Source organism: Colletotrichum karsti (assembly GCF_011947395.1).
Source record: "Colletotrichum karsti strain CkLH20 chromosome Unknown Scaffold18, whole genome shotgun sequence".
Taxonomy (NCBI): Eukaryota; Fungi; Ascomycota; class Sordariomycetes; order Glomerellales; family Glomerellaceae; genus Colletotrichum; species Colletotrichum karsti.
The window spans coordinates 771,779-796,201 of record NW_024065918.1 but is presented as its reverse complement, the minus strand read 5'-3'; the positions used below and the strand labels follow the sequence as shown (position 1 = coordinate 796,201).

At 56.6% G+C, this 24,423-nt stretch overlaps 5 protein-coding genes across 5 annotated transcripts; 3 read left to right on the top strand and 2 right to left on the bottom strand.

Annotated features, from left to right (window-relative positions):
- Window positions 1-461: 461 nt before the first annotated feature.
- Window positions 462-2,033, top strand: CkaCkLH20_06314 (uncharacterized protein; the record flags this gene model as incomplete). Its single annotated transcript, XM_038889031.1, has 5 exons — window positions 462-600; window positions 672-1,243; window positions 1,315-1,652; window positions 1,721-1,864; window positions 1,928-2,033. The coding sequence occupies 5 exons, from the start codon at window positions 462-464 to the stop codon at window positions 2,031-2,033; spliced, it is 1,299 nt and encodes a 432-aa protein (XP_038745832.1).
- Window positions 2,034-2,184: 151 nt separating this feature from the next.
- On the bottom strand, window positions 2,185-3,507 carry CkaCkLH20_06313 (uncharacterized protein; the record flags this gene model as incomplete). Its single annotated transcript, XM_038889030.1, has 1 exon — window positions 2,185-3,507. One exon carries the CDS (start codon window positions 3,505-3,507, stop codon window positions 2,185-2,187), a length of 1,323 nt encoding a protein of 440 aa, XP_038745831.1.
- A 1,623-nt stretch (window positions 3,508-5,130) lies between these two features.
- CkaCkLH20_06312 (uncharacterized protein) lies at window positions 5,131-7,468 on the top strand (the record flags this gene model as incomplete). Its single annotated transcript, XM_038889029.1, has 2 exons — window positions 5,131-7,125; window positions 7,175-7,468. The coding sequence occupies 2 exons, from the start codon at window positions 5,131-5,133 to the stop codon at window positions 7,466-7,468; spliced, it is 2,289 nt and encodes a 762-aa protein (XP_038745830.1).
- Window positions 7,469-8,312: 844 nt separating this feature from the next.
- CkaCkLH20_06311 (alpha amylase) lies at window positions 8,313-15,467 on the bottom strand (the record flags this gene model as incomplete). Its single annotated transcript, XM_038889028.1, has 4 exons — window positions 8,313-9,615; window positions 9,663-14,822; window positions 14,876-14,991; window positions 15,048-15,467. The coding sequence occupies 4 exons, from the start codon at window positions 15,465-15,467 to the stop codon at window positions 8,313-8,315; spliced, it is 6,999 nt and encodes a 2,332-aa protein (XP_038745829.1).
- A 4,794-nt stretch (window positions 15,468-20,261) lies between these two features.
- Window positions 20,262-22,035, top strand: CkaCkLH20_06310 (alpha amylase; the record flags this gene model as incomplete). Its single annotated transcript, XM_038889027.1, has 3 exons — window positions 20,262-20,478; window positions 20,571-21,395; window positions 21,455-22,035. 3 exons carry the CDS (start codon window positions 20,262-20,264, stop codon window positions 22,033-22,035), a joined length of 1,623 nt encoding a protein of 540 aa, XP_038745828.1.
- Between the last annotated feature and the right edge of the window lie 2,388 nt (window positions 22,036-24,423).

The window sequence follows — 24,423 nt, the reverse complement described above, 5'->3', positions numbered from 1 at the left end:
CAAGAGCCCAGTTGGGTTGCATAGCGAGCATTCCGCCCACCCAAACTCATGACCGAGAATTTGAGTCAAGAAGCTCCGAGACGGCACATTGGTAGCAAGATACAAGAAGACCATAGTCACAAGCAACACATTGCTTCATGCATAGAATCAACTCTAGAACACAGGCAATTATCGCTCACGATAACTGGTTCTGTCACTTCATATACGCCAGACCGTGAGGTTTCCGCGCGGGCGAGCTCCCGCGCGGGAATGTTGATGAACAAGCATTAACACTTACAAGCTTCATGTCAACCAGAGCCACTACGGAGTTGCGGGCTTGCGGACTTTTCAGTCTTGGTTGGAAAGGAACAATACCGTCGGCCTCAATTTTATATATAAGTGCTCATTATCTTGAAGAGGTGAGACGGAAAACGATATAAGATATCACTCTCACACTTCATCCAACCAACTTCACCAACACCATGGAACGAGACTCAAACTCCGGCATCTCCATCCTCATCGTAGGCGGCGGCATCGCCGGCTTAACCCTCGCCATCGAGTCATACCGCAAAGGCCACAACGTCAAAGTCATCGAGCGTCGAGATGAAGCCAAAGACCTAGGTGCGTATACCAACCTTCGACTCCTTTCTCACTTCTGACCGAGCAACTAATCCTCCAACCTCCCCACAAAGGCGAGTTGATCGTGATATCAGCACCAGCCCTCCGCACGCCCATGAAATCCTGGCCAGGCTTCATGGAAAAAGCAAAAGCCCACGCCCTAGACCCCCTCGCAAACCTCTGGAAGTTCGACGGCACCCTCGTCGGCACCTGGCCCGTCGTCGCCCCGGACGTCCCCGTCCTCGTCATCTACCGCAGCAAGCTCCACCAGGTCCTGCACGAATACGCCGAGGGCCTCGGAATCGTGACAAACTTCTCGCACACCGCCGTCTCGTACTTTGAGGAGGAGGGCAAGGGCGGCGTGGTTGTGGAGGACGGCCGCAGGTTGACGGCGGACGTGGTCGTCGCGGCCGACGGCGTGGGCTCGAGGTCGTGGGAGCTCGTTCTCGGGGAGAAGCAGGCCCCGATCAGCTCCGGGTTTGCGCTTTACCGGGTCACGTTCCCGATCGAGCCGCTGTATCGGAATCCCGTTCTTGCTGAGGTTTTGCAGCAGTCGAAGACGTACTTTTGTACTTTTGCTGGGCCGGATGCCCACATCGTCATCGGGAAGACGGAGACTGAGATCTGTTGGCTGTTGACTCATAGAGTAAGTAAGCCCTCACTCCCCTCATTTATATGCGTTTTTGGTGTTTCGATCCAATCTCATAAGATGAACAGGATGAGGAAGACTCAGAAGAAAGTTGGTCTAAGACGACGTCGTGCGATGACGCGCTTAGATACGTCAAGAACTGGAGCCCCTTCGTCAAAGCTCTCATCGACGCAACCCCAGACCATCGGGTCCTAAGCTGGAAGGTCATGTGGCGAGATCCTCAGCCCAAATGGGTGTCTGCCCTGGGCCGCGTGGTCCAGATTGGCGACGCCGCTCATCCGTTCCTCCCGACCTCGGGATCCGGGGCCACCATGGCGATGGAAGACGCCATTACCCTGGCGACCTGCCTCCGGATTTCCGGTAAAGACGAGACCCCGACCGGTGTGAAGGTTTTCAATAAGCTCAGGTGAGGGCAGCCCAACATATTGATGTTCTCAACCCCTGATAACATCATACTAACACGCATCTATCAAGATTTGAGCGTGTCGCTTGTGCCCAGAAGTTGGGCTTCAAGACCCGCGAGGTTCTCCACAAGACTGATTGGGACTACGTCAAGAAACACCCCGAAATCATGAAGAATAGGCTGGGAGGTTGGCTGTTGAAGCATGACCCTGAAGAGTACGCAATGAATAATTATCAAGCTTGCCTGGATCATGTGCTTCACGGAAAGCCCTTTATCAGTACAAACGGGGTTCCCGGGTACACTTACAAGCCGTGGACGGTCAAGGAGCTCCTGGACGCTTCGGATAAGGGGCAACTGGTTGAAGACGAAGGCAACTGGATGTAGAACAAATGGACTTCGGCGTTGTGGATCGTCACAGGGGAATCGAATCGCATTCATGTCATTATTCCTTAACCACACAAAACCATGGCCTCGTATCATGGTGTACATCAAGTAACTGACCAAACACTCCAATCCTGACGCCCCCGAACCATTATTACCACCTGCTCCCCCGGGCATCTATACACGGCTGGCTGGCAGGGGTAATAAAAATGTCAAAAAGTTCCGAACGACTGCGATCTACAGCATTCATAGACGGCTGTCTGGCAGGGGTAATGAACCTCTCAAAACCAGCAAGTTCCCGAGCAACCCTCACATGCTCCTCCGCAAGACCGCTCGCCTCCTGATTCCTCCACTCGGAGACCCCCCAAAACTGCACCGTCACACCCATCCGCTTCAACGTCCTCACCTCCTCGACCAACCTCACCCAGAGCTCGCGGTTCTGCACCCCCATGCCCTGCGCAGTCAAGAACCCGTTCTCCTCCCAGTTCATGATCCACGGCCTCTCCCCGCGATCGCCCCCCGCGATGCCCTTCACGACGTACTCCTCCGACGACTTGATCACGAGGTGGTTGATCCCGTGGTGACCCACACCTGCAGGGGCCGCCTCGAGGGCCTTCTCCAAGAGCTCTCGAACGGCCTTCGCCCCGGCCACGGCCGCGTAGAGCTCCGCCCGCCGGATCGTGTTCGTCCCGTCCTCGATTCGTCCGCTTTTGTTCATCTTGCACTCCGGCCCGAAGAACACGCCGTACGCGGACCGATTCGTTCCCCTCGTACCGGATTCGTAGCCTGGGTGGACGCCCTTCACGGCGACCACGAGCGAGTCTCCGTACGCGGCGTTCTCTTGATATGGATATCGAAGGTGGGTAAGCCGGGTCTCGGGGCTCACGATTTCGAGGCGCGACTCGGTGACACCGAAGATTTGCGAGAAGCGGCTGGAAACGTCGGTGGCGCGGGCTGGAGGAGAGCCACCGGCGTAGAGGGTTAATTTAGAGGCCGGCTGGGCTGCCTCGACCTTCACCACGGTTCCCGAGGAGGCTGCGCCGACAGTGACACTCTGCGACGTGTATTTCGATGCCAACCTGTTCTCCCCCGCATCCTCCTCTTTCTTAACCAATGCAGTTCTGTCGACAACCTCGTAGGTCATTTGGGTCGCGGAGCCGTTGTTCAGTGTTGAAATTTGTCCTAGTCCGCCGCCGGCTCCGTCTTCCTCCTTCGTCCTCATCGGCATCGGCCCCGGCTCCGGTACCCTGCCGGCTCTATCCTTATTCTTCTGCACCCCGGCACAGGCGGAGGTCCTGCGAGTCGGCTCTCTGTGACTTGTCGTGGGCATCGATCCGAATCCACTGCCTGCTTGGCTGTTCTGCCTGGCATAGGCTGCGTCGCGCATGGCCCGCGGAGCTCGCGGAGCGTTCGCGAGCGGGTCAGCTATCGAGGCCAATTTGGACCCCTCGTCTTCTTCTTGTTTCACGACGGCCATGGTGGGCTTGCGATTCCGCCGGTTCGACTCTCGATTTTTTGTTACTCGAAATCGGCTGGTATGGGGGCGAAGACAGCTAGACTAGTGAGGAGACGGCGATGGCAATGCTACGAGGACGCGAGAAACAGTGAAGAAAAACATTGTCTGTCAATATTCTGCGGGGTTCTACGTATGTCCATCAACACTCCAGCTTATGGTTTTCGTCCAAGAATGAGGCATGGAACATTACAGCGGGATGGGACAACATAGCAGGAATGCCTTGGCATCCGACCACGCCTGGCAGACTCAACTCCCGCACAGCCAGGGTGACACCAGGAAAGAAACACATAACGTTTCTTTCAAACCGTGTGTTCAGAGTATATCAGGAACTCAGAATCCTGCGAAGAAATAATCGAAGTAAATGGTAAAGGAAGAACCGAGATAACCCCTCGTCGTCCAATTTTCCTCCAATGACCGCCCGCCAGACCTTCATTCCATCCCGACATGCGAACTCAAACTGAGCACACACCTCCCTAGGCGAGATTAAGCTCTTACAATCACGTTAGTACAGCAACGATCGTATTTCGGCAAGAAAGACCGCACCTACGTTGATCTCGTTCTCGTACTGAGTGGCAGGAGGTCGAATGGTGAATCTCCGCGTAAGAGACCTTCGTCAACTAAACACCAACAGACCATCCATTGCCAACAACCTTCAACTTATCCAGACTGCTTGAGAGATATTGCGGGATCGAAACATCAATGGTCAGAGCTTTACTGTGATCAAGCGGCATGAAAAGTGTCTCCCTGTCCGCACGAGCAGTACCGAAAAATGGGCATTTTAGTACGCCGTTCTTCAATACCTCAAACGCTACAGAATCAGAAAAGAAGGAGAGAACGACGAAAACCAGAGATTTTCCAAGCGGACATATCCCTAATACCCATCAGCAGTATACCGCTCAGCAAAAAGAAAGCAACAAATCCCATGACCAGCCAAAACGCAGTCACAAACGAAGCGTCACATCCGACCGGCACACGCGCCAGATCAAGATAGAGAACCCATCCCTCCCCGGCCCGTCCGGACCCGCCCCGGTGCGTGCCGCGCTCAGCGCCGGTCATGGACCCACATCATCCACCAATCAGACCCTCTCGACTCCCCAACCCCGGAAGGGACTTATGGGGCCGTCAAGGGTCGGAAGCAACCCCGCCTCGGCCGGGCCCCGCATGTTCGCGATGCCCCTCCGTGGTTGGATGCGATAGCGGACGTTGAGATCCTATCGCGACGTCGCCTAGAGATTGCATGTGCCTCAATGGAACCCTCCATGCCTCGGCGATGGGAAAACGTGATAATCGATCGGTTTTACGATGGGTGATCGATCAAGACAAGGGGCATGTCGTCGGCGTCACGCCCGGGTAGTGGTGGTGGTAACTCAGTGTGCTTTAAAACGACAACAGCCCGTCCACATCGTGACTGCTCCCGGACCGCTCCTTCTTCCTTCTCGTTTGCTGTCGTTAGGAAGGAGCCGTACACCGTCTCAAAACCCAAAACTTCCCCCCTCTCCACCAATACAAACCAGCATCTCGGACAACGTATTCCCACAATCGTCCGTTTACCCAACACGCCACAACCCACAAACCCGCCCCAAAATGACCAACGTGCCCAAAAACTTCCTGAATGGCTTGACCCTCGACCAGTTCATGGGATGGGCCCCCTATCCCGACATTCCCGAATCCGGCTCCGACTACGACTCCGAGCACGAAGACTCTGTCCCGACCGTCACCGAAGACGGCGAGATCATCCGCGGGTTCCTCCAGATATCCTCCTCCGTGGATCTCCCCTATCCCCTCCCCGACGAACACCTCCACGTCTACCTCGACCGCCTGGGCAAGGCGGACCCGAAACTCCGCGATATCATCTACGGCCCCGACGGGACGCCGCGCTCCTTTCTGGTGCGCGAAGGCCGCCTCGTGTCCTTCAAAGGCAATTACTCCGCCTGGTACCGCGAATTCCAACGTCGCCGTGCACGTGAGCTCGAACGCCAGAGTGAGCTTGACTGTGAACTCGAAGGTGAGCGTCAGCAAATCAAACGTGAGCGTGAGCGTGAGCGTCAACTCGAACGTGAGCGCCGGCAACTCGAACGTGAGCGTGAGCGTGAACACAGACGTCAAATGCGCCTACCGTCATATGGCGCATCGCCCCACCTGTTGGGTCGCAGCCGCCGTCAGGCCCGCGGCCTGGCCCCGGCCAAGATGGCCATCCCTCCGTCCGGCGGCGACGACGACGATGATGAATGGGAGGACGTGCCGCACATCTGCAGTACCCGGGCCCCAAGGGAAGAGAGACCGATCCTCCCTGAGGAGTACTACGACCTCCTGCAGCGCCGGACGCCCATGAAGCTTCGCCTACCCCTCCCCGACGAAGACCCCAGCGGCTACATCACCATGGCCCTCCGAACTGATATCAACCTTCGGGAAACGATCTGCAGAGAGGACGGGACGCTCCGCTCCTGGTCTGAAGCCCGCGACGTCCCCGCCACATGCACCTACCCATTCCACGTCCACACTCCTAGCTCCGAGAGGACCGGTTCTCCCGAGCCCGGCGACCAGCACGGCCCCGCTGTACAGGACGACCGCCGCGATCCGTCTCCCAGCCCCGAGAGGGCCTGTTCCCTCGAAGCCGGCGACCAGTGCGGCTCCGATGGACAGGAAAAACCTCCTCGCCCCGAAAAAGCCCCATCCTCCGAACCCACCGATGACCAGTGCATCCCCGTCATAACGGAGAACGTTTCCCTACCCGCCGGCATGTCCCATCCCGACACCTGGAAATCCTACCTTGACGCCATTATCGAGTTCCAGCTGAGGCGGGACGGCGTGACCCCAGAAAGCTACGAAGCCAGGTTTGAAGCCCTCCAGAAGCAGTTCCGCAAAAAATGGCTCGCTGCGTCCAGGATCAGGGCCGACAAACTCATCCAAGAGAACGCCGCCATCCGCAGAGCTGAAGCCCGCAACGACAAGCTCAAATTCTTCGTCTCAGAGCCACACATACCCCGTCCCGCACGCCACACGGCGTTCCCCTACTTCCACAAACCCACAGCCGAGCACTTCCACCGCCGGCCCGCTCCGCCCTCGTCGCACAGCGAAACCACAAACCACCAAGGCAGCACCCCCCTCCGTCGCTCCCACCTGGACCGCTTCCCCTCCCCATCCCTCTACGCAACCACCTCTCTGACCGACCTCACCGTCCTCGGTCCCGCCAACTTCACCCACGTCCGCTGCCCCTTCTCCTCCTGCCACGCCCTACACACCGACTCCCTCGTGCTCTCCGTCGCCGGCCTCGCCCTCGGCATCCCCTCCGCCCCGACCGTCAACTACACCTCCGCCGGCGCCATCCACCTCGGCCCCTCCAACCCCCACAACCTCTCCTTCTCCATCCCCCACGACCACGACCCCTACCACGCCCCCGAACAGGCCCAGCTCCGCGCCGCCATGGCCGCCATCCGCCTCGCCGCCCGCTACTGCCGCGACGGCGGCCACCTCGGCAAGGGCTCCTCCCAGCGCGTCCACCACGTCGTGATCAAGACGGACTCGGCCTACATCGTCGAGGCCCTGCTGGGCAGCGCCGACGGCGCGCGGGGAGGACCCGTGGGTGCTGGACCAGACGCGGGAGCTGTGGTGGCACTTGCTGTACGAGATGCACTGGCTGTGGCACTACGCCGGCGTGCAGGTCGACTTCTGGCTCGTCGGCCCCTCGGAGAACCAGGCGGCCATCCGGCTGGCGGCGAAACACCTGAAGCCGTCGTGGACCGACGGCGACGACGACGACGACGGCGACGAGTTCGAGAACAAGTACGAGGCGCTGCGCCGGTACACCCACCACTGGTATATCCCGTTGAAAACGTGGCACAGGGTCCTCATGGGAACGATCGAACACGAATCGGCGTGGCGGAAAGAAATCGTCCAGGAATTAACAGCAGAGAAGGAATGAAGATCTGTGCCGTAGAGCGAAGCGCCCTGTTGAGATGAGGTACCCGGAAGGACTTCGGACCAACCTCAGGTAAGGTACGCAAGCACGATGGATGCTGCACTTGCCAGCGAAAACTTCAAGTAAGAGCAGGCAAGAGACGGCTTGGAGGAGGCACAACTGAGCTTCTCAGCCAGTCTCGGTCGAGAAACTTCGAGGGTACGCGGGTCTAGCGCCGTTGCCTATGAACTCAGGCAAAGCAAGCTCGTTCCTCTATTTCATACTGGTCACCATCTAAAAGTCGCTTTTCTAAGACAAGTCATAATTGCGGCGGAAGAGATGTAATTCATAATCTGATTTGAAATTGAATGAAGACCATACATAGCATGAGTTGTTTTTTCTAAATATCTAAAAAAGGTTTGTGTGTCTCTCTGTCATCCATGACCGTATTTGTTGCCGCCGTCAAAAAATCTTTCGCCTCCTATGCCCGCCGCTTCCCCTCCCCTCCAAATCGGCGGGTGGGGGGTACGTAAATAACCAAAAGAAAATTGAAAAAACAACACCTCTCTCTCTCCCCGTTCCTGTAAATAATGCTTCTCCTCTCTCTGTCGCAGTCCGTGGGCCATTAACGAACGCTTCTTCTATGTTGTTGTATATATCAAAAAAGGTTATACATCATTATACAAATCCAAAAACGCGCACACACGGGCTCCGTGGGTTTAAAAAAACACTTCTTTTGTGAGGTTAAAAATGAGAGAACCGGCCCTGAACCCAACATGACACAATTGGGGCGGCGACGCCCCGGGGTATTTTTTTGACATCTTCGCGCATCGCAAATCGCATAAAACTTCGCCCGCCACAATCCGCTTTAAGGCTTGGACACCTGTTCCTTTCTGAAGAACTTGAAGAACAAGATGGGGATGACCATCTGGAAACCCAGGCAGATCCAGAACCACCAACTTGCAATGCCGGGCATGAGGCCCTGCGAGAAGTCGGGGAACGTCGTGTTGGGCGACAGGGCGTTCGGGCTCGTCGCGCGCGCCAGCATCGTGAAGGCACTGCCCACGATTTGTGCGCCGATGAGGACGGCCAACACGTGCTGACGCGTGAGTGTCGCGAGCAGCATCATACCCAGGCCGACACCCTGGATGTTATCCAAGAGGCCGAGCCAAAGCCAGAGGCAACGGGAGAGGATGGCGGAGCCGACGGGGCCACCAGCCCAGGGGAGGTACATGCCCATACTGCTGGTTCCCCAAAGCATCTGCGCCCAGCGAGGAGCACAGAGACCGATGGCGAAGATAGGCAGGAGCCAGGTGTGGCTCTCGGAGAAGTAGGAGAAGACGTAGAGGATCAGGGCCCAGAGGACGACGAAGAAGCCCAGAGCGAGGAGGACGACGCCCCAGCCGGGGATGAACTGGGAAGCGAACAGGAAACCCCAGTTGCGGCCGTAGGGCGCTGACAGCCAGTAGTTCTGGATGATGATCATGATGAAGAAGACCGGGACGAGCTTGCGGCGGATGAGGGAGATGTAGAAGCCGGGAATGTTGTCGGGTGCCTGGCGGTAGTAGTCGGGAAGGCCAAAGAAGAGGATGATACCAATGGCCCACAGCATGATCGCAACGGGAATGCAGATGACGAGAGCCTTGGGGATGCTGGTGCCGTCGATGAAAGACATGGGCGAGGTCTCGGGCGTGTGCGTCAGAGAACCCCAGTACCAGAGCATCAGGGAGTAGACCTGAGCAACACCAGCGACAGCCAAGGCACGCATAATCCATTGCTTCGTAGGAGCTCCGCCTTCGTCACCAAAGTTGAGGGCGAAAGACAGAGCACCAGCGCTGGCACCGGCTGCGTAGAGGGCAGTGGCGGCGTCTTGCATGGCAGCGCTGGCCTGCCAAGGGGACAGAAGGGGAGAGACACCGAGAAGGATGAAGGCCAGACCGAAGAAGAACCAGGGGAGCGACAGAGCGTAGACAGACTTGGTCAGACGGACCATCAGCCACCAAAGGACGGACGTGACCAGGTAAGTCGCGGCAACGATGTACAACTTGAGAGGCGTCTGGTTCGTGTCACCCGTAAGGAGGACGATCTGGTACGAGTTGATGGAGATGACCTGGCTGAAAGAGAGGAAGAAGGCGTAGACGGGCCAGTCACCGATGCGGATGGACAGAATCCTGCGATGGTTAGCTTGGAACGTCGGTTGTAATGTTGGGGCACTCACTTCTTGATACCTGTGGGCGCGTTATAGTTGTCACCCAACAGGAATTCGTCATCAACGGGGCTGTCGTCGTAGCGAGAAGCACTAGTGAGTCCGCTAGGAGTGCGGCTGCGGCCACGCTCTCCATCGAACTTGGCACCGAGGCCAGCACTTGAGCCGGGTCGGCTGGGGTTGGGGCTCCTCGACCGGCTGTGGTCTCTGCGGCCAAGCTTGGCGTCGCGGTATCTGGAAAACCACTTCTTCTCACTCTTCTGGAGGTAGTTCTCAATGCACAGGTCGTTGATCGAGTTCTTGGCCGTCAAGTCGTTCAGCATCTGCTCGAATTCGTTGTAGAACTCTCCGTTCTTGTCGGTAAAGTTCTGGTCCACGTTCATCAGCTTGAGGTCGTGGCGGTCACCGACGACATCAGGCAGAGACAGCTGAGAGCTGTTGCGCTGCTGCTTGTAGAAGCTTGGCTGAGGGAGGGCCAGTTCGCCGAATCCGGGAGTAACAGGAGAGGAAGCGTCGTTCTGGGCGCGCATGGCGAAGCTGTCGACACTCATCATACTCTCACGGCCACCACCAATGGAGCTGGAGAAAGAGCTGCGACGAGATGAGGGAATGCTGTGCCAAGGCAGGTTGGGGACAGAGAGATCGGGAGAGTTCTGGACACGAGGGCTGGCGACGCGGGTCGGGGGCGGGAGAGGAGACGTGGGTCTTGAGCCTCCGTTTGAATCGCCGTACTCGCTGACGGCGATGCTTGAACGAAGAGAGGAGTCGGTAATGTTGCGGAGACCGCCAGCCTTCTTCTGCTTGGCAGCTTCCTTCTTGTGAATCTTGATGGAGTCATCGTAGAGAGCATCCAGTTGTCTGATCCATTGCGCGACGGGGAAACGCTGCTTGGCACTCCATGCACGCATGAGAGCACGCTTTCTCGGCTTGCACTTGAGCGCGGACTCGATGGCCTGCTTGAATTGCTGAAGCATGTGGGCAGGGGTCATGGACTCGACCGTGAACCAGAAACCAGGCATCTGACCAAGACCACCGACACGGGCACCAACACCCAAAGCACCCTTACGACCGAACTCGACGGCGACGAGACCGAAAGGCTCGTCACGAGAAGGAATCAGGGCAAATTCGGCACCAGAAAAGATGTAGGGGGGCAGCTGGGTGAACTCGGGCTTAGAGAAGACACGCTTGGGGTACTTCTCCATCAGCTTGGACAACTTGAGAGCGGCGAACTTTCCGTAGAGATCGATAACGGGACCGATACAGATGAGCTGGGTGGACGGGTACTTCTCGAGGACGGTAGGGAAAATATCGGCAATCAAGTCGACACCCTTCTGCAGAGACCAACGACCGACGAAGACGAACAGATCAGCGTTGGGGTTGACCTCAAGACCAGCCCATTCCTGGGCTTGTCTGCGGAGGGTAGCACGGTTGGCTTCGAAGGTCTCGTCGATCTTGATGTCGTCTTGGTGGTTGGAGACATCGTCCTCGGGGTTCCACTCGCCAGTGTCGGAAGGATCGGGGTTAGGCAGTTGACCAATGTTCTTCAGAGACCAGAAAATGGGGTAACGAGCCAGGGAACGATCGCCATACTTCTTGGACACACCAACGGCACCGAAACCACGCTGGTGAATACGCAGGTAGCTGGCAGCAGCGTGGAGCAAGTTGAAGGCGGAACCGTACTGAACGTAGTCCTTGACGACCTTGGGGGGCAGGTTGAAAACGCTGTAGACTTCCTTCTGTTCTTCCTCGGTTCTCATGGGCCACATGCCCTGGAATTCGGCGTTGTGGAGAGACAAGCAGACGGGAACGGTCTCCGGGAGAAGGTAGAGAGGAGCGGCGGCACCGTGGTAATCGTTGATGTGGTAGATGTCGACGTTGAAGCGGCGGATAGACTCGGCGATACAGCTGTTCCAGGCGCAGTACAGGATGGCACTCTCGAGATCGTCCATGCGAGCGATGTAGGGATCGGCCTTGGTTTGCTGGCGGAAGATGGGGGCATCGAGGATGACGTATGTGATGTTCTTGTGGACGTGGTAGTAGACCTTGACTTCGAATGAGTCGCCCATAACTTCGACAAACATCGGCTCGGCTTCGTTCTCCAGGGGGTAGTCGACGTCGCCAACAACGGGGACGACCCAGATGAGATCGACGTGGGAAAGAGCTTGACTCATGAGCTTGGCCATGACACCAAGACCACCGATCTTAATGCTGACCTTCCAGTCGTCGATGTTGTACTCCATGGTGGCGATGAGGACCTTTCTGCGGGGAGCTCCGCCGGTGGCCGCACCGGCAGCTGGTGTAACGAGGGGAGACGGAGGAATTTGGGACATCTCCAGACTTTTGCCTTTTTCGCCGAAGTTAATGTTGGACTCATTCCCGAGCTTGAGTGGTAACCAACCCTTCTTGGAGAATCCTGACTTGTTGATCTTGACTTGGTAGAATCCCTTCATGTAGATCCAGCCGGCAAGAGCAGCCAGGACGATGGGCATGAGACCCAGGAGGAAAAAGAAGACGATCTGAATCCACATGTTGCCCTGGGGCTCGGCAACGATGTTCCAGGTGGCATCGTTGAGAACCAGCTTGTAAGAGAGGGCGGGCATTGGGGGAGGGCTAGTCAGGTTGACAACGTTGTCAGACAAGGAACTGGGGGGAAGACGATCAAGGACTCCATCACCGTTGGGGTCACCGTAAATGAAGGAAGCATCGGGCTGGTTGTCCGGGTTGATACCCCAGAGGTTGAGTTGCACCTGGGCCGGCCACTCGTACATGAAGTGAAGCTCCCACTTGTTCTCGCCAGTCTGGTCCATGAGGTTCGGCAGTCCAGCGTCGTATCCCCACTTGTTGAAAGGGCCGTGGAGGAAGACGTGCGGCCAGCGGCGGGGATAGGCGATGTCGCTGCTGTCGGAGTGTTGAGAGAACGAAGAAGAACCGAGCGGCTGGCTGAAGTACTGAACGATCAAGTGCTTGCCCTCCCACTTCTGGAGATCGGTACCTTCCCACGACTGGTCAACCAGGCGGGACTTGGCTCCAGTGTAGACGAGCCAGTTGCTCCAGGTAGAACCCCAGTTGGTGCTGTAGCGCCACTTATTGGCACCGGCGGCGGCGTGGTTGATCATGTACTCGCCATTGCTCTCCTGCAGAAGAGAGCGGGAGTAGTTGGCAGTGGCAGGGAAAACAACGGGGTTGTAAGGTTTTCCGAAACGGACGAGGAAGTGGTCGGTGGCGTTGGTGCCCTTGTCACCGGCAGGGTGGTCAAGGGTAATCTTGACAATGCCATCGGGCACGTTCTGGAGGTTGGCGGACCACTTGTACACAGAGGGAATGGCACCAGTCCACGACTCCTTCTCGATGGGGTCCATGTCGCCGCACACCGGAGTATCGAATGTGACGTTGGTCTTCGTGTTGCCGTCGACGTTGACGTAGGCAGAAATCGCGCTCGTGATGTCGCTGCAAGTCACCTTGGTAGAGAACTTGAGAGTGATGGGAATTTTACCATTGGCGTCCGTGGAATCGATCGGGAAGTCGTGACCAGGCTCGAATCCGGTAACAGCGGTCTTAATGTCCATCCATTTGGTGTCGGGAACGTAGGCACGGAACTCGAAGGGGGTCATGGTGATGGAGCTGAGGCAGCCAGCGGTGTGGCCTGCGCCCTTGAAGCTGTTCTCCTTCGCAGAGCTTTCGAGGGTGATGGAGGCGTCGGTGCTGAACAGGTTGCGGACCTTGGTGTTGGAGTCGAAGGGAGCGATGAAAGCATCGTCGGCGTTGCTGCAGTCGAAGGTGTAGGTCGTCTCATTGGGGCTGTTGTGGTAGACCAGCCAGACCGGGTCACCGGTCTGAGTCTGGACGCTGCTGAGATAACCGCGAGCAACACTCCAAATACCGGTCTCAGTAGCCACGGAACTGCCATTGTACTGGACACCGGCGGTCTTCTTCGCCAGTTCCTCGACCAACCAACCGCCCTCAAGAACAGGGTACTCCTCGCGGAAGGAAAAGATGCGCTTCATCCAGTTGCGCATGGGGTGAGAGGGATCGCGGTGGTCGTACGCGACAGTCTCGTCCTCGCAACCCTTGCGACCCTTTGTGACGGGCCAGCCGACGTAGACGGAGTTGCCGCCGGCGTAGCAACCGTGGTACTTCCATGCCTGAGCAGCAGAGAACGCTTGACGACCGAAAACGTAGTTCTCAGCGGTGTTGTCCAGAACATAGAAAGCTTGCTCCTCGCCATAGTAGACAAGCGGGGCACCAGGGAGAAGCAGGGTGGTGATGAAGTAGGCGAGCAGCATGCGCTCAGTTCCGAGTTCAATGGCAGGCCAGCGGAAAACGTCCTGGTTGGTGACACCGTACAGGTGGCGGGGGTCAAACTCGCCGGTGTTGGCGTTGAAAAAGTCGTTGGTGAGCACCATCTGGTTCCATGTCTGGACCCAGTCGGTCGGAAGATCGTAACCAGCCTCGAGGTTACCGCTGAGGCCCAAGAAACGGGTCATGAAACGGTAAATGGAGTAGTGGAAGGCACCGGCGTCAAGGGCACTCTTTCCATGCTCGCGAACGAAAACTCCGGAGTTGGCGGAATCGTTGGACTTCATCTTGATAGCGTCGGCAAGGGACAAGCTCGACGCCATCTCGGGAGTTCGGCCACGGCCCAAGTAAATGGAACCCAGAGTGTTACCACTGGTGATTTCGCCGACGACGATGAAGTTCTCCTTACCAACCTCTTTGGCGCACTTTCGCATCGCGGTACTCCACTCGGCCTGGGCGTCGACAGTGACCTGGACAGCCTTGTCGATACGGAAACCATCGATATCCAGCGTCTGGATGGTCATGCAGGAAAAGAGCTCGAGACGCTGACGCACCGAGGGAACCCACTCACGAAGACGGTCCTGCACGGAGGCGAACTTCGCCAACTGACGCTGCCAATCCGGGAAAACACCGAAAGCTTCAATGTCGCCGTACTGGTCGAAATCACTGTCGTAGCAGCCCTTGAGTTGACTGGAGACGTCGACAGGCTTGCCATCCTCGAACCAGAAAGCAGGGTACTCGCAAGAGTTGTTGTACGTGTTTCCAATGTCGAAGTCGAGGTATCTGCGAGACGACTTCCACAGAACTTCGTGCTCGTCGGTCCGGAACGGTGTAGAGGCGTTGAGGTATCCTTTGAACCCGATCAAATCACCCATGCTAAATGAGAGTAAGCAACGGCAATTCTGAGCTAAGCAGGCACATATACTCACGTTGCCATGGTTTGATCCATAACGACATACATCCCCCTCTTGTGGATCTCGTCGATGGCATGTTGCCATGCCGTGATGTTACCAAAGTGCTTGTCCAAGAGAGTGAGATCGAGAGGCTACGAGGTGTTAGCGGCCGGGTTCCGTTGTGCGTTGGACGTGTCGCGTGCCATACCGAGTACGAATCAGCCTTCCACGGGTCGTTGATGAAGGGCGAACCAGCAATGTAGAGACCCTTGACGCCCATGCCCTGAATGTAGTCCAACGTGTCGACGAGTCCCTGCACGTCTCCTCCGTGACGGAGCTGGTTGCTCATGATATCATGTTCGAAAAGAGTGCCGTTGGCATTGTCGTTATCGGGGTCGCCATTGACGAAGCGGTCGATGAATAACGTATAGAATGGGAAGCGCCAATTTGGTGGTGATGTGTGGAAGGTGTGGTTGTCCCTCTTTCCGGAGTATTCGAGGGGGTCCTTTGCTTGTTTGTTTGTGTTGAGGTTGTAATCGACTTCGCTGGCGGTGTACTTGAGGCCGGAAACGACTGATGATGATGCAGCAAGGAGTGTAAGTGCCCAAACCTTTAATGAATTAGACATTGTGACTCAAACTCGCCGCGGGGCGAGTGAGTATGAGGGGTTACAAAAAATAGACAGGAATGAGTGACGAATTGAAGAAAGGAAGGAATGTGGTGTTGTGATGTTGAGGAGGGAGTGTGTAAGGCCGCGAAGCAGACCAGCAAGCAGCAGAACGAATGACGAGGATAGACACAAGACAAGGCGCGGGACGGATGGGAAGAAAACTCGGCCGTCAACACCACGTTGGAACAAAATGGCGGAAAAAAGGGGGTAATCTCAAGGGAACCCAGGTCAGCCCAATATGCCCCAGGCTGAAGAGCGGAAAGGGGGATCAGGAGTGGCTGGGGCCGCAGAAGCTCAAGCATCAAGCGTCCATGAAGGATCTATCCATCCATCCATCCGCCTCGCCTCCCAAGGCTCCAGTCTCGAGTCTCCAGTTTCCCACAGTCTGGGCGAGCAAGCTGCCAGCTGCGGCGCGGTGCGGTGACCACTGACCACTCAGCAACCCCTCGAGGCCGGCCGCAGGGCGTAGATTTCGTGATGAGCGATGGGGCACCCTTCTGCAGGAACGGACCAGCCGAATCGCTAGCCCATCGTCCTTCAGCCTGTGAAGAGGCACGCGTAGAGGTCCCCGAGTCCCTACGGCACGATGGATGATGGGCGACCCAACCAACCCCTCTCTTGGTACCTGGCGGAGACTGCAGACCGCAGACCGCAGAGGGTCGAGTGTCTGGAAGGTACAAGAGGTACATGATAGTGTGGCTCCGGGGGTGGCCTGGGCTAATCCGGGCTATACGAAGTTTGGAATATGGATATGCAGAGGGTGCAGGCAAGAGCCTGTCTGGCGGCGAACCATGAGGGCGATGGGAGATTGACAGGCTCCGTCTTGAATTGCCATTTTGGACGATTCCACAATAGAGAGTGGCCAATACGGTGGCCCCGAGGTCAGCGGGAACAGGGGGTGCGGTCTCGAGGTGCAGGGTAGGCCGGCACAGGCTGCGAATTTTGTTGGTTGATTCGGACGAGCTCCGTCGTCGGTCGAGGTATCCGCTGTCAGTCGGGTCCCCGGCGAGTTGGAGGTGCTCTTCTGTATCGAGTCAGTTTTAGTTTTGGGCGGTCCCTCCAAGAATACGAGACGTTTGGAGACGAGCCAGGCTGTCAGGACGGATGATCCATGCGCATTCAAGATTGTTCGGGGCCGCAGTCTTTCCCAGTCGGGAATGAATGAGGCTCTAGGGCCCGTTGAACAATGAGCACGGTGGAAATTTGACATTGACGGCGGGCAGACGGGCGGTCAACGACCATCGGACGGTTCATCTCAAGTGGCATAAACACACGTTTATGCCGGCGTCCTGATGGTGTGTTGGTGTCAAGTGTGCCCGAGTGGACAGAGCCAAGCCAGAATGGTGATGGTACGCCCGTGGCATCGTGATTGTGACGTCGAGTCGCGTTGGCGGCTGAGGCTAACAGGATAGCGTGGTGTCTTTCTGCCATGGTTGTTGGCGTGCCGCGTCCAAGATGGCGATGGTTGCTTGTCCTAGAAGAAGGATGGCAGAAGGATGGCAGGAGAAAAAGCAACCGGGCCGAGTGCACTAGCAGTTGTGCAATGTCAAGTGGGTGGGCGACGGAGGCACTTTTGGTCAGAAGCGAAGCGAGAGACGCTGTGTTCGGCAGCGATGTGCGCGGATAGATGTGATGGGTGACGAGTTATGCGTGAGGATAAGGGTGAGGGCGAATTTTCTGGACGTCTGGACGGTTGAAGACGACGTCCCAGGTCCAGTGGAGTGGAAGTCGCGACTGAGCCGAGCAGCCACGGGTGGGGCTCAAGTGGAGCGACTGCCCGATCTCTTGGCCAATCCTTTGCCGTCTTGTGGGAGCCACCAGCCACAGATCGCGGCGTTAAGGACCGTTTTTTATTGATCCTGCCGGATCACTGGCTGGTCCCTCCGTGAGAGCGCCTCAGCCGCGCCACAGATGCCGGGATAACGTCCCAAAATGTGCCATGCTGGTCCACAGCGCCCCCATATATAACCCACTTAAGCACGAGGAAGTATCCTATAATGGGACGAGACAGCCCAGGGGCCGAATCTTGGGCGACCGGGGTCCCTGCCTCCTGCAGCTGCACCTGGTGCACTTGCCGGGACCTGCTTAACATGGATTTCCTTGGGACACAACAGGGGCTGTTTTTTTTTCCTCGGGCGGTTTGCCCTCGTCGATGATCGCGGTCGTGTTGACTGTAGCGATGGTTATCCGTAGAGGCGAACGAGTCAGGGCGTCTGGAGGTCCTTGGAGCGGGTAATTATGGCCACCGGCCCTGGCTGGCGGTGCTGGGCACTCTTCTGGGCGTTGTGAAACAGGGCAACTTGGGGTGCAGAGACGCCGCAGAGACAAGAAAACAAGATGCATGCATGGGACGAGCTCGCCTAAAGCGCCTGAACCAGCTGCCTGGCCGAGCTGAGACTGAGACTCCTTTTTTTCTTCTTCACCTTCCATCGCTTCCATCTGGTGGCGTCTGTCGGGTCATGTCAATCTGTCTGCCACCCTGTGTCTCGCACGCGTGTCTTACTCTTTGCCTCGCTGCTGGGTTTTGGGGTCCGCCTCCAGAAGCTGAAGCCCTGTGGCCCTGTGGCCCTGAAGCTGAGGTGTCTGGGAGTTCCCATGTTCACGATACCCTCAGGAGTATCTCCGCTGCTCAGAAGAACCCCATCCAGGAGGTCGCAGAAGAGTCCCATCAGCCACCCGAGTCGGAGAGGCATACCCCGAGGCATTTATAGAGTTTGAGAAGCTCGACAACGTGCCATTGAGTTTTGGCGAGAGAAGGAAAAGAAGGTGCGGAGGTCTCGCGGAAGTCGGGTGCTTACTCAGACAGTCTCAGAGACCGGTACTTTCAGATACCTCCCTCACCACACCGACGTTGGTCACCCCGGCACACCCTCATTATCCCGCATCTATCGAACGGTGACCAACCATAGCTCTGGTTGCTTTTAATTGCTTATCGTCCATCAACAGCGCCCGTCGTCGCTTCGTGCTTCGCGGCCTTCTTCGCACGTACGCTCTCACCGGTGCTGTAAGGGAGAGTCGTTAGCCATTAACTTGAGGCTCTCAACTCAAGCCTTGACCAAGGCGACGAACAGTCGGACAAGCTCGGCAGGGAACTCGTGTCCAGCAACATCGACAACAATAAGAAATTGTCAAGCACCACAACCAAGGAAGCACCAAGAGCGACCAAGAAAAACCAAGATTCGTAACAGAAGACGCCAAGTTACAGCGCCAACTAAACTAAACGCACTATCGGCGCTCCCATAAGTTCCCAGTGCCACTGCCGAAGTCGACTCTCGTGCCGGTGTGCCACAATACCACCACACCGCATCGGGCTAAGCCCAAGACATAAGTCGCCCATCATTCGACAAAGTTCCAAGGTCCTTCCAAGGCTGCTCTGCTTGGCCGCACCGTCACCGTTGGCGGCGCTGGCGGAATTTGGCCTTGGCAGGGGAAACGAAGTTCTTTTGGCGCCTTCCACACAGGTTCGACCTTGCATCGACGACCGAGGTACGTACTGTTTTTATATCTGCACAAATGAGCCAATGAGGGCAGAAGAACGGCTTCGTCAGTCGCAATTGGTGTGGTCTTTCCTTTTCTGCCGGCAGTCTTTGGCCATCAACACCTTCTTCTTGCTCGCCTCCCGTTGCTGACCACCACCAACTCATTCATTGAGGATGCACACGATCAGCACTCTAACCAAATCTCCGGCAGGGCAATTTACTGCCTCTTACACAGTTTGCAGCCGCCTTACTTGGCGTGCCTCTTCTCCTCAACTTCTCTCGAGCCCGTCTGATGAATGACAGTCGACGGACTTCCACCCACCACTACCACCTCCTCCATTCCCACCCCCGGCTTGGCTTCCACACAGCATCGTATTCCCCCGTCTTTACTTATTATTTCTCGCTTGACCTCAATTTCCTGTCGACCACTTGTTGGTCATGGCAATTGACCGTTTTAGCCCCCGAGTGGGCCTCCCCATCCCATCTCATCCGAGGCATTGACAATGACACCGCATGCTGTCTTTCTTTCACGCTGGCAGTAGTCTGCCCAGCTGCCGCCTCCGGCACATTAGTTCCTCTGTACCTGCAGCAGTCAGGAACCGTGATCTCATCGATGCCCATTCAGGTCCCATTCATACCTACCTACCTCAGGTAGACATTATACACGATCCAACCCCGTCCACTCGGCCTGTTGTCCCGTGCCACCTCTGTTGATCTGCTGCTGCTCGCTCTCCGCGCTGTCCACGGCAGAGTCATCCGCGTACCTCGCAACCACTCATTGGTCCCTCAGAGTCCATTATCCTCGTGTTCATCGCTGTCAACAGCTGCGGTGCCAATGTCATTCATGACTTCTTGACGCGCTTCGCCCCCTCTGACCAACTCGTCTCCACGCCTACCTGCCCGTACCTTAGACTACCACCATAAGGTCACTCGTTTAATCAACCCAGTTTTCCACACCCCTTTTCCACATACCCAAACGGGCGAAGCCAGTCACTCTCTTCCCATACCGTTCAAGGGGATCCCATTCGTTCGTTTTGCCGCTCCATCCCCGAGTCCTCCAGTCTTTTGGTTTCTCTCTTTCGACAACCCAAAACTCTATATCGCCGTGTGTGCGCGCCGCAGTCCTTTCCGACCCAATCCATTCCTTTCTTCACGTCCGCACGCATCGCAACGTCAACGCGCCAAAAACACAGTCAATCCTTCTAATCAACGCCCCCCAGCGGCGCAGTCATTCGTTATTTTTTATAATTCAAAAACAGACCACACTGCCAGAATGCGTACCTCAACTTTGGCTTGGGCCGCCGTCACGGCCCTCAGCGCCCTCGTCAAGGCCGCTGACGTCGAGGAGTGGAAGTCGCGGTCCATCTACCAGGTCATGATCGACCGTTACGCTCTCGACGATGGTTCGTCTGACAAAGAGTGCAACGAGCTTTACAAGTTCTGCGGTGGTACCTGGAAGGGTCTCATGAACAAGCTCGACTACATCCAAGGTAGGCCACAGCCTGAATATCACACCATCTCACGACATCAACTTCGCGCCATGTCGCACTCACCGAGCCTCACGACTGACAATGTCCTCCAGATATGGGCTTCACCGCCATCCAGATCAGCCCCATCGTCAAGAACATGGACGACGACACCGCCGTCGGTGAGGCCTACCACGGCTACTGGTCCCTCGACAACTACGCCATCAACGAGAAGTTCGGCACCAAGCAGGACTTCGAGGACCTCGTCAAGGCCATGCACGACCGCGACATGTACATCATGGTCGACGTCGTCGTCAACAACATGGTCCAGAAGCTCGACTCCCTGCCCCCCAAGCTCGACTACTCCAAGTTCAACCCCTTCAACGACGAGAAGTACTTCCACCCCTACTGCAACGTCACCGAGTGGGAGAACAGCACCGACTACCAGGACTGCTGGCTCTACCCCTACGGCGTCGCCCTCGCCGATCTGGCCACCGAGTCCACGCCCGTCGTCGACGAGTTCAGCAAGTGGATCAAGGGGCTCGTGGCCAACTACTCCATCGACGGCCTCCGTATCGACGCCGCCAAGCACGTCAACGATGAGTTCCTGCCCGGCTTCGTCAACGCCTCCGGCGTCTTCGCCTTTGGTGAGATCCTGACCGGTGCCAAGGAGGACTTCTGCCGCTACCAGACCAAGAACCTCCTCCCCGGCATGCCCAACTACATGGAGTACTACCCCCTCAGCACCATCTTCTTCGGCGGTGACATGAACGAGCTCGCCAACCTCCGCGCCGAGGCCCGCGACGGCTGCACCGACATCTTCGCCCTCGGCTCCTTCACCGAGAACCACGACATGCCCCGCTTCGCCAACTTCGACAAGGACCTGGCCCTCGCCAAGAACGCCCTGGCTTACATCCTCCTCACTGACGGTATTCCCACTGGTAAGAACATGCCCCACCTCCACCTCACGACGATATGTCACTGACACACGCCTCTCCAGTCTACCAAGGCCAGGAGCAGCACTTCAGCGGCAACTCGACCCCCTTCAACCGCGAGCCCCTCTGGCAGTCCAAGTACGACACCACGGCGCCCCTCTACCAGCTGACCTCGACCCTCCTCCACGCCCGCAACAAGCTCCAGTCCATGGACAACAAGTTCGCCACCACGGCCTCGGAGCAGCTCTTCGTCGAGGACACCCACCTCTGCCTCCGCAAGGGCCCCGACGGCGCCCAGGTCGTCTTCTGCATCACCAACAAGGGCGAGAAGGGCGACACCTACCAGCTCTCCGTCGGCGGCTTCCAGCCCAACGACCAGGTCGTCGAGCTCACCACCTGCGGCACCATGACCGCCGACGGCACCGGCAACATCACCATGTACATGAAGGCCGGCCAGCCCCGCGCCGTCGTCCCCTTCGCCGCCCTCGACGAGAAGAAGCTCTGCCCCAACGGCACCACCGAGGCCAGCAAGGCCGCCGACAACCAGGACACCGGCAGCTCCTCCGCCGCCCCCGCCTCCCTCGGCGCCAGCATCGGCATGATCGCCGCCTCCGTCGCCGCCGTCTCCTTTGCCCTCCTGGCCTAGGTGTGAGGTGACTTGGTCACGGGTGCTTCAGACAACCCCGGGTATACTCTGCGAGCCGGACACACATACACACGTTTGCTTTTTTTCCGTTTTTTTGAATCAAATGACGATTACCCCCACCTAGTTCGCGAGGAGTTTGGATAATCAAAGATACCGATTTCATGTCATAAAGAAAACGCGCCCTGTATTTATCCTCCCTTCCTCCCCCGACCTACCCCATCAACGAAAGGCGCGAAAAAGAAGCTCTCGTGTGGTCTGGTGAGTAATTGTATTGTCTCGCACAACATAACGTATTGGTCTTTTTTTAATCACCGGTGATGAAAAAAACGTGTTCCGAAGTGTACATAGTAGTTCTTTTTAGCAGGCGCAGCAGGTCCGAAGTTTTTTTTCGCAGTGATACCACACACGCTCAAATCATAAAAGATTCTTAATATCATAGCAGCCGTATCCCAACGCTCTCTGAGTTCCCATCTTGAAGCTGTCATCAATCCACAACAACAAACAAACAACTCCTCGGCCTCGGCACAAGGTGCACACCTATCCATAAAAAAGAAACGGGTCCCAGTGGGAAATCCCATTTGTCATGACAAAACCGACAATTGCCCATCCACCTCGGTTCCAACCGTGATCGGAGTCCTCCGTAACTCATCCCGGGCCCTCCCCTGACTTGATAGACACACGTGATCCGTCAAAGAGAGAGAAAAAAAACCGTATCGTGCGAGTGTAAAACGTGGGCCCTTTCCGGGGATAAAAAAGAAAGGGGTACCTATCCGTACCCGACGGTGACAAGTCCGGGTCGGACGAGTCGGGCTGCCGGGTTTATTCTGTGTTTTATGGGACTTTGTACTTTTTGTACCTTGCATTGGGGACCCAGTATGCTGCTCCAGAATTCAATGTTATGTTACGTCCAAATCCACAAGCCATATTTGCGGGTAATAACTCTGTAGGTACACACATCTCCAGTCTTCTTCTTTCTCGGACCGTTCGATACGAAGAGATCGGCGCCGAGAACTTTTGGGGGGACAGACCGTTGATCAGAGCCGCGATAACAAAACGGGTGGTAGAGAGGTGTTTTCGATGGTCCAATTGGGTATTCCGTTTACCACTGGCGAAGAGGAGATATCGGCAGATCACACACACTCACGCGCCAAGGGGGGAGGGAAAGGAGGAGGGGGATATTCATCCGGGAATAAACGCGTCGCACATAAAACACACGCGAACCAAACCACCTGCCAGCAAAACGGCATCCCATCGCAGCGCGCGCGCAGCAAAATGATCGCCTAGATAAACCTCCTTGCTTCACGTGGGGTTTTCCCGTTTCATACGGAGAAGCAAAATGGTAGGTGAGGTGAGACCCGTGAGAGAGAGACATTGCCACGGGGGAAGGGGGGTGGGAGGCCGTCGCGGCGACGGTCGGCCTCCGATAAGCAGTGACACGCAGCCACGCCCCGTTATCGCGGCCTCCTCCCGTGCCGCGTGCCTGGGCGAGACAATCATTTCTCCAAGGACGTTAGCTCTTGTGGATTTTCGACATTGCTCGTCGATGGTCGAGGGAATCTATTATTGGGTTTTGAAGCGGGTTGTGGTGAAGTGAGAAGAAGGCTAGAATTGGGATGATCGCGATATTGTACGAAAAATTCAAAATAGGCCCCCCCCTCTCCCCAGCCCGTCGTAGCTTTCCCCTGGTCGTGTTTATTGGTGGGAAGATTGAATCGATGGGGCACGAATTCTTCGTTTCTTATTCCTCGATTGTAGATCTTGTTGGGCTGCGAAGTCTGATTAAGAATGTGAGACTTTTGCAATAAGGCCGGCAGCAGCGAAAAGAAGAAATTCCCATCTCGCGCGCGTACCTTACCTACCCGAGGCCGCCCCCCTTACAGTGTGTTGAGTGTGACTGTTCAGCCCAGCGGCAGCCCAGCCCAGGCCGGGGCCCGTGGACGGACGACGGGCTCCAGCGCGAGTGTCAATGTTCCATTCCCAGTTCTCCGCCCCAACCGTCGTCCTCTGAACACGGACGCGATCTTCGCTGGGGTTTTTTTTTGTGGTGACTTGTCACTGTCGGCCTTCGCCTTTGGGAGGTGGATGCTAGAGGGCCCTATTTGACTTTCCGATATTTGACCGGAGCGGGCAAAAATTGTGGTCTGCTCCTTCTGGAAGGCTTCTGTCGATCACGGACGGGGGCGGGGGGGGAGCGGTCAAGACTTTTTTGAACGTAGCTTGGACCTCTTCTTGATGACGGGAGTTATAGTAGTAGAGTGGATGCTCTAAGGTCGGTATTTGGAAGATGGAAATGAGGATTTGGGTGAAAATAGGAATTTGAGAAATGAGGAATCAGAGCGTGATGAGGGATCGGCGGTGGAGGCGTTCTGCCTTGTGGTTCTGTAGATG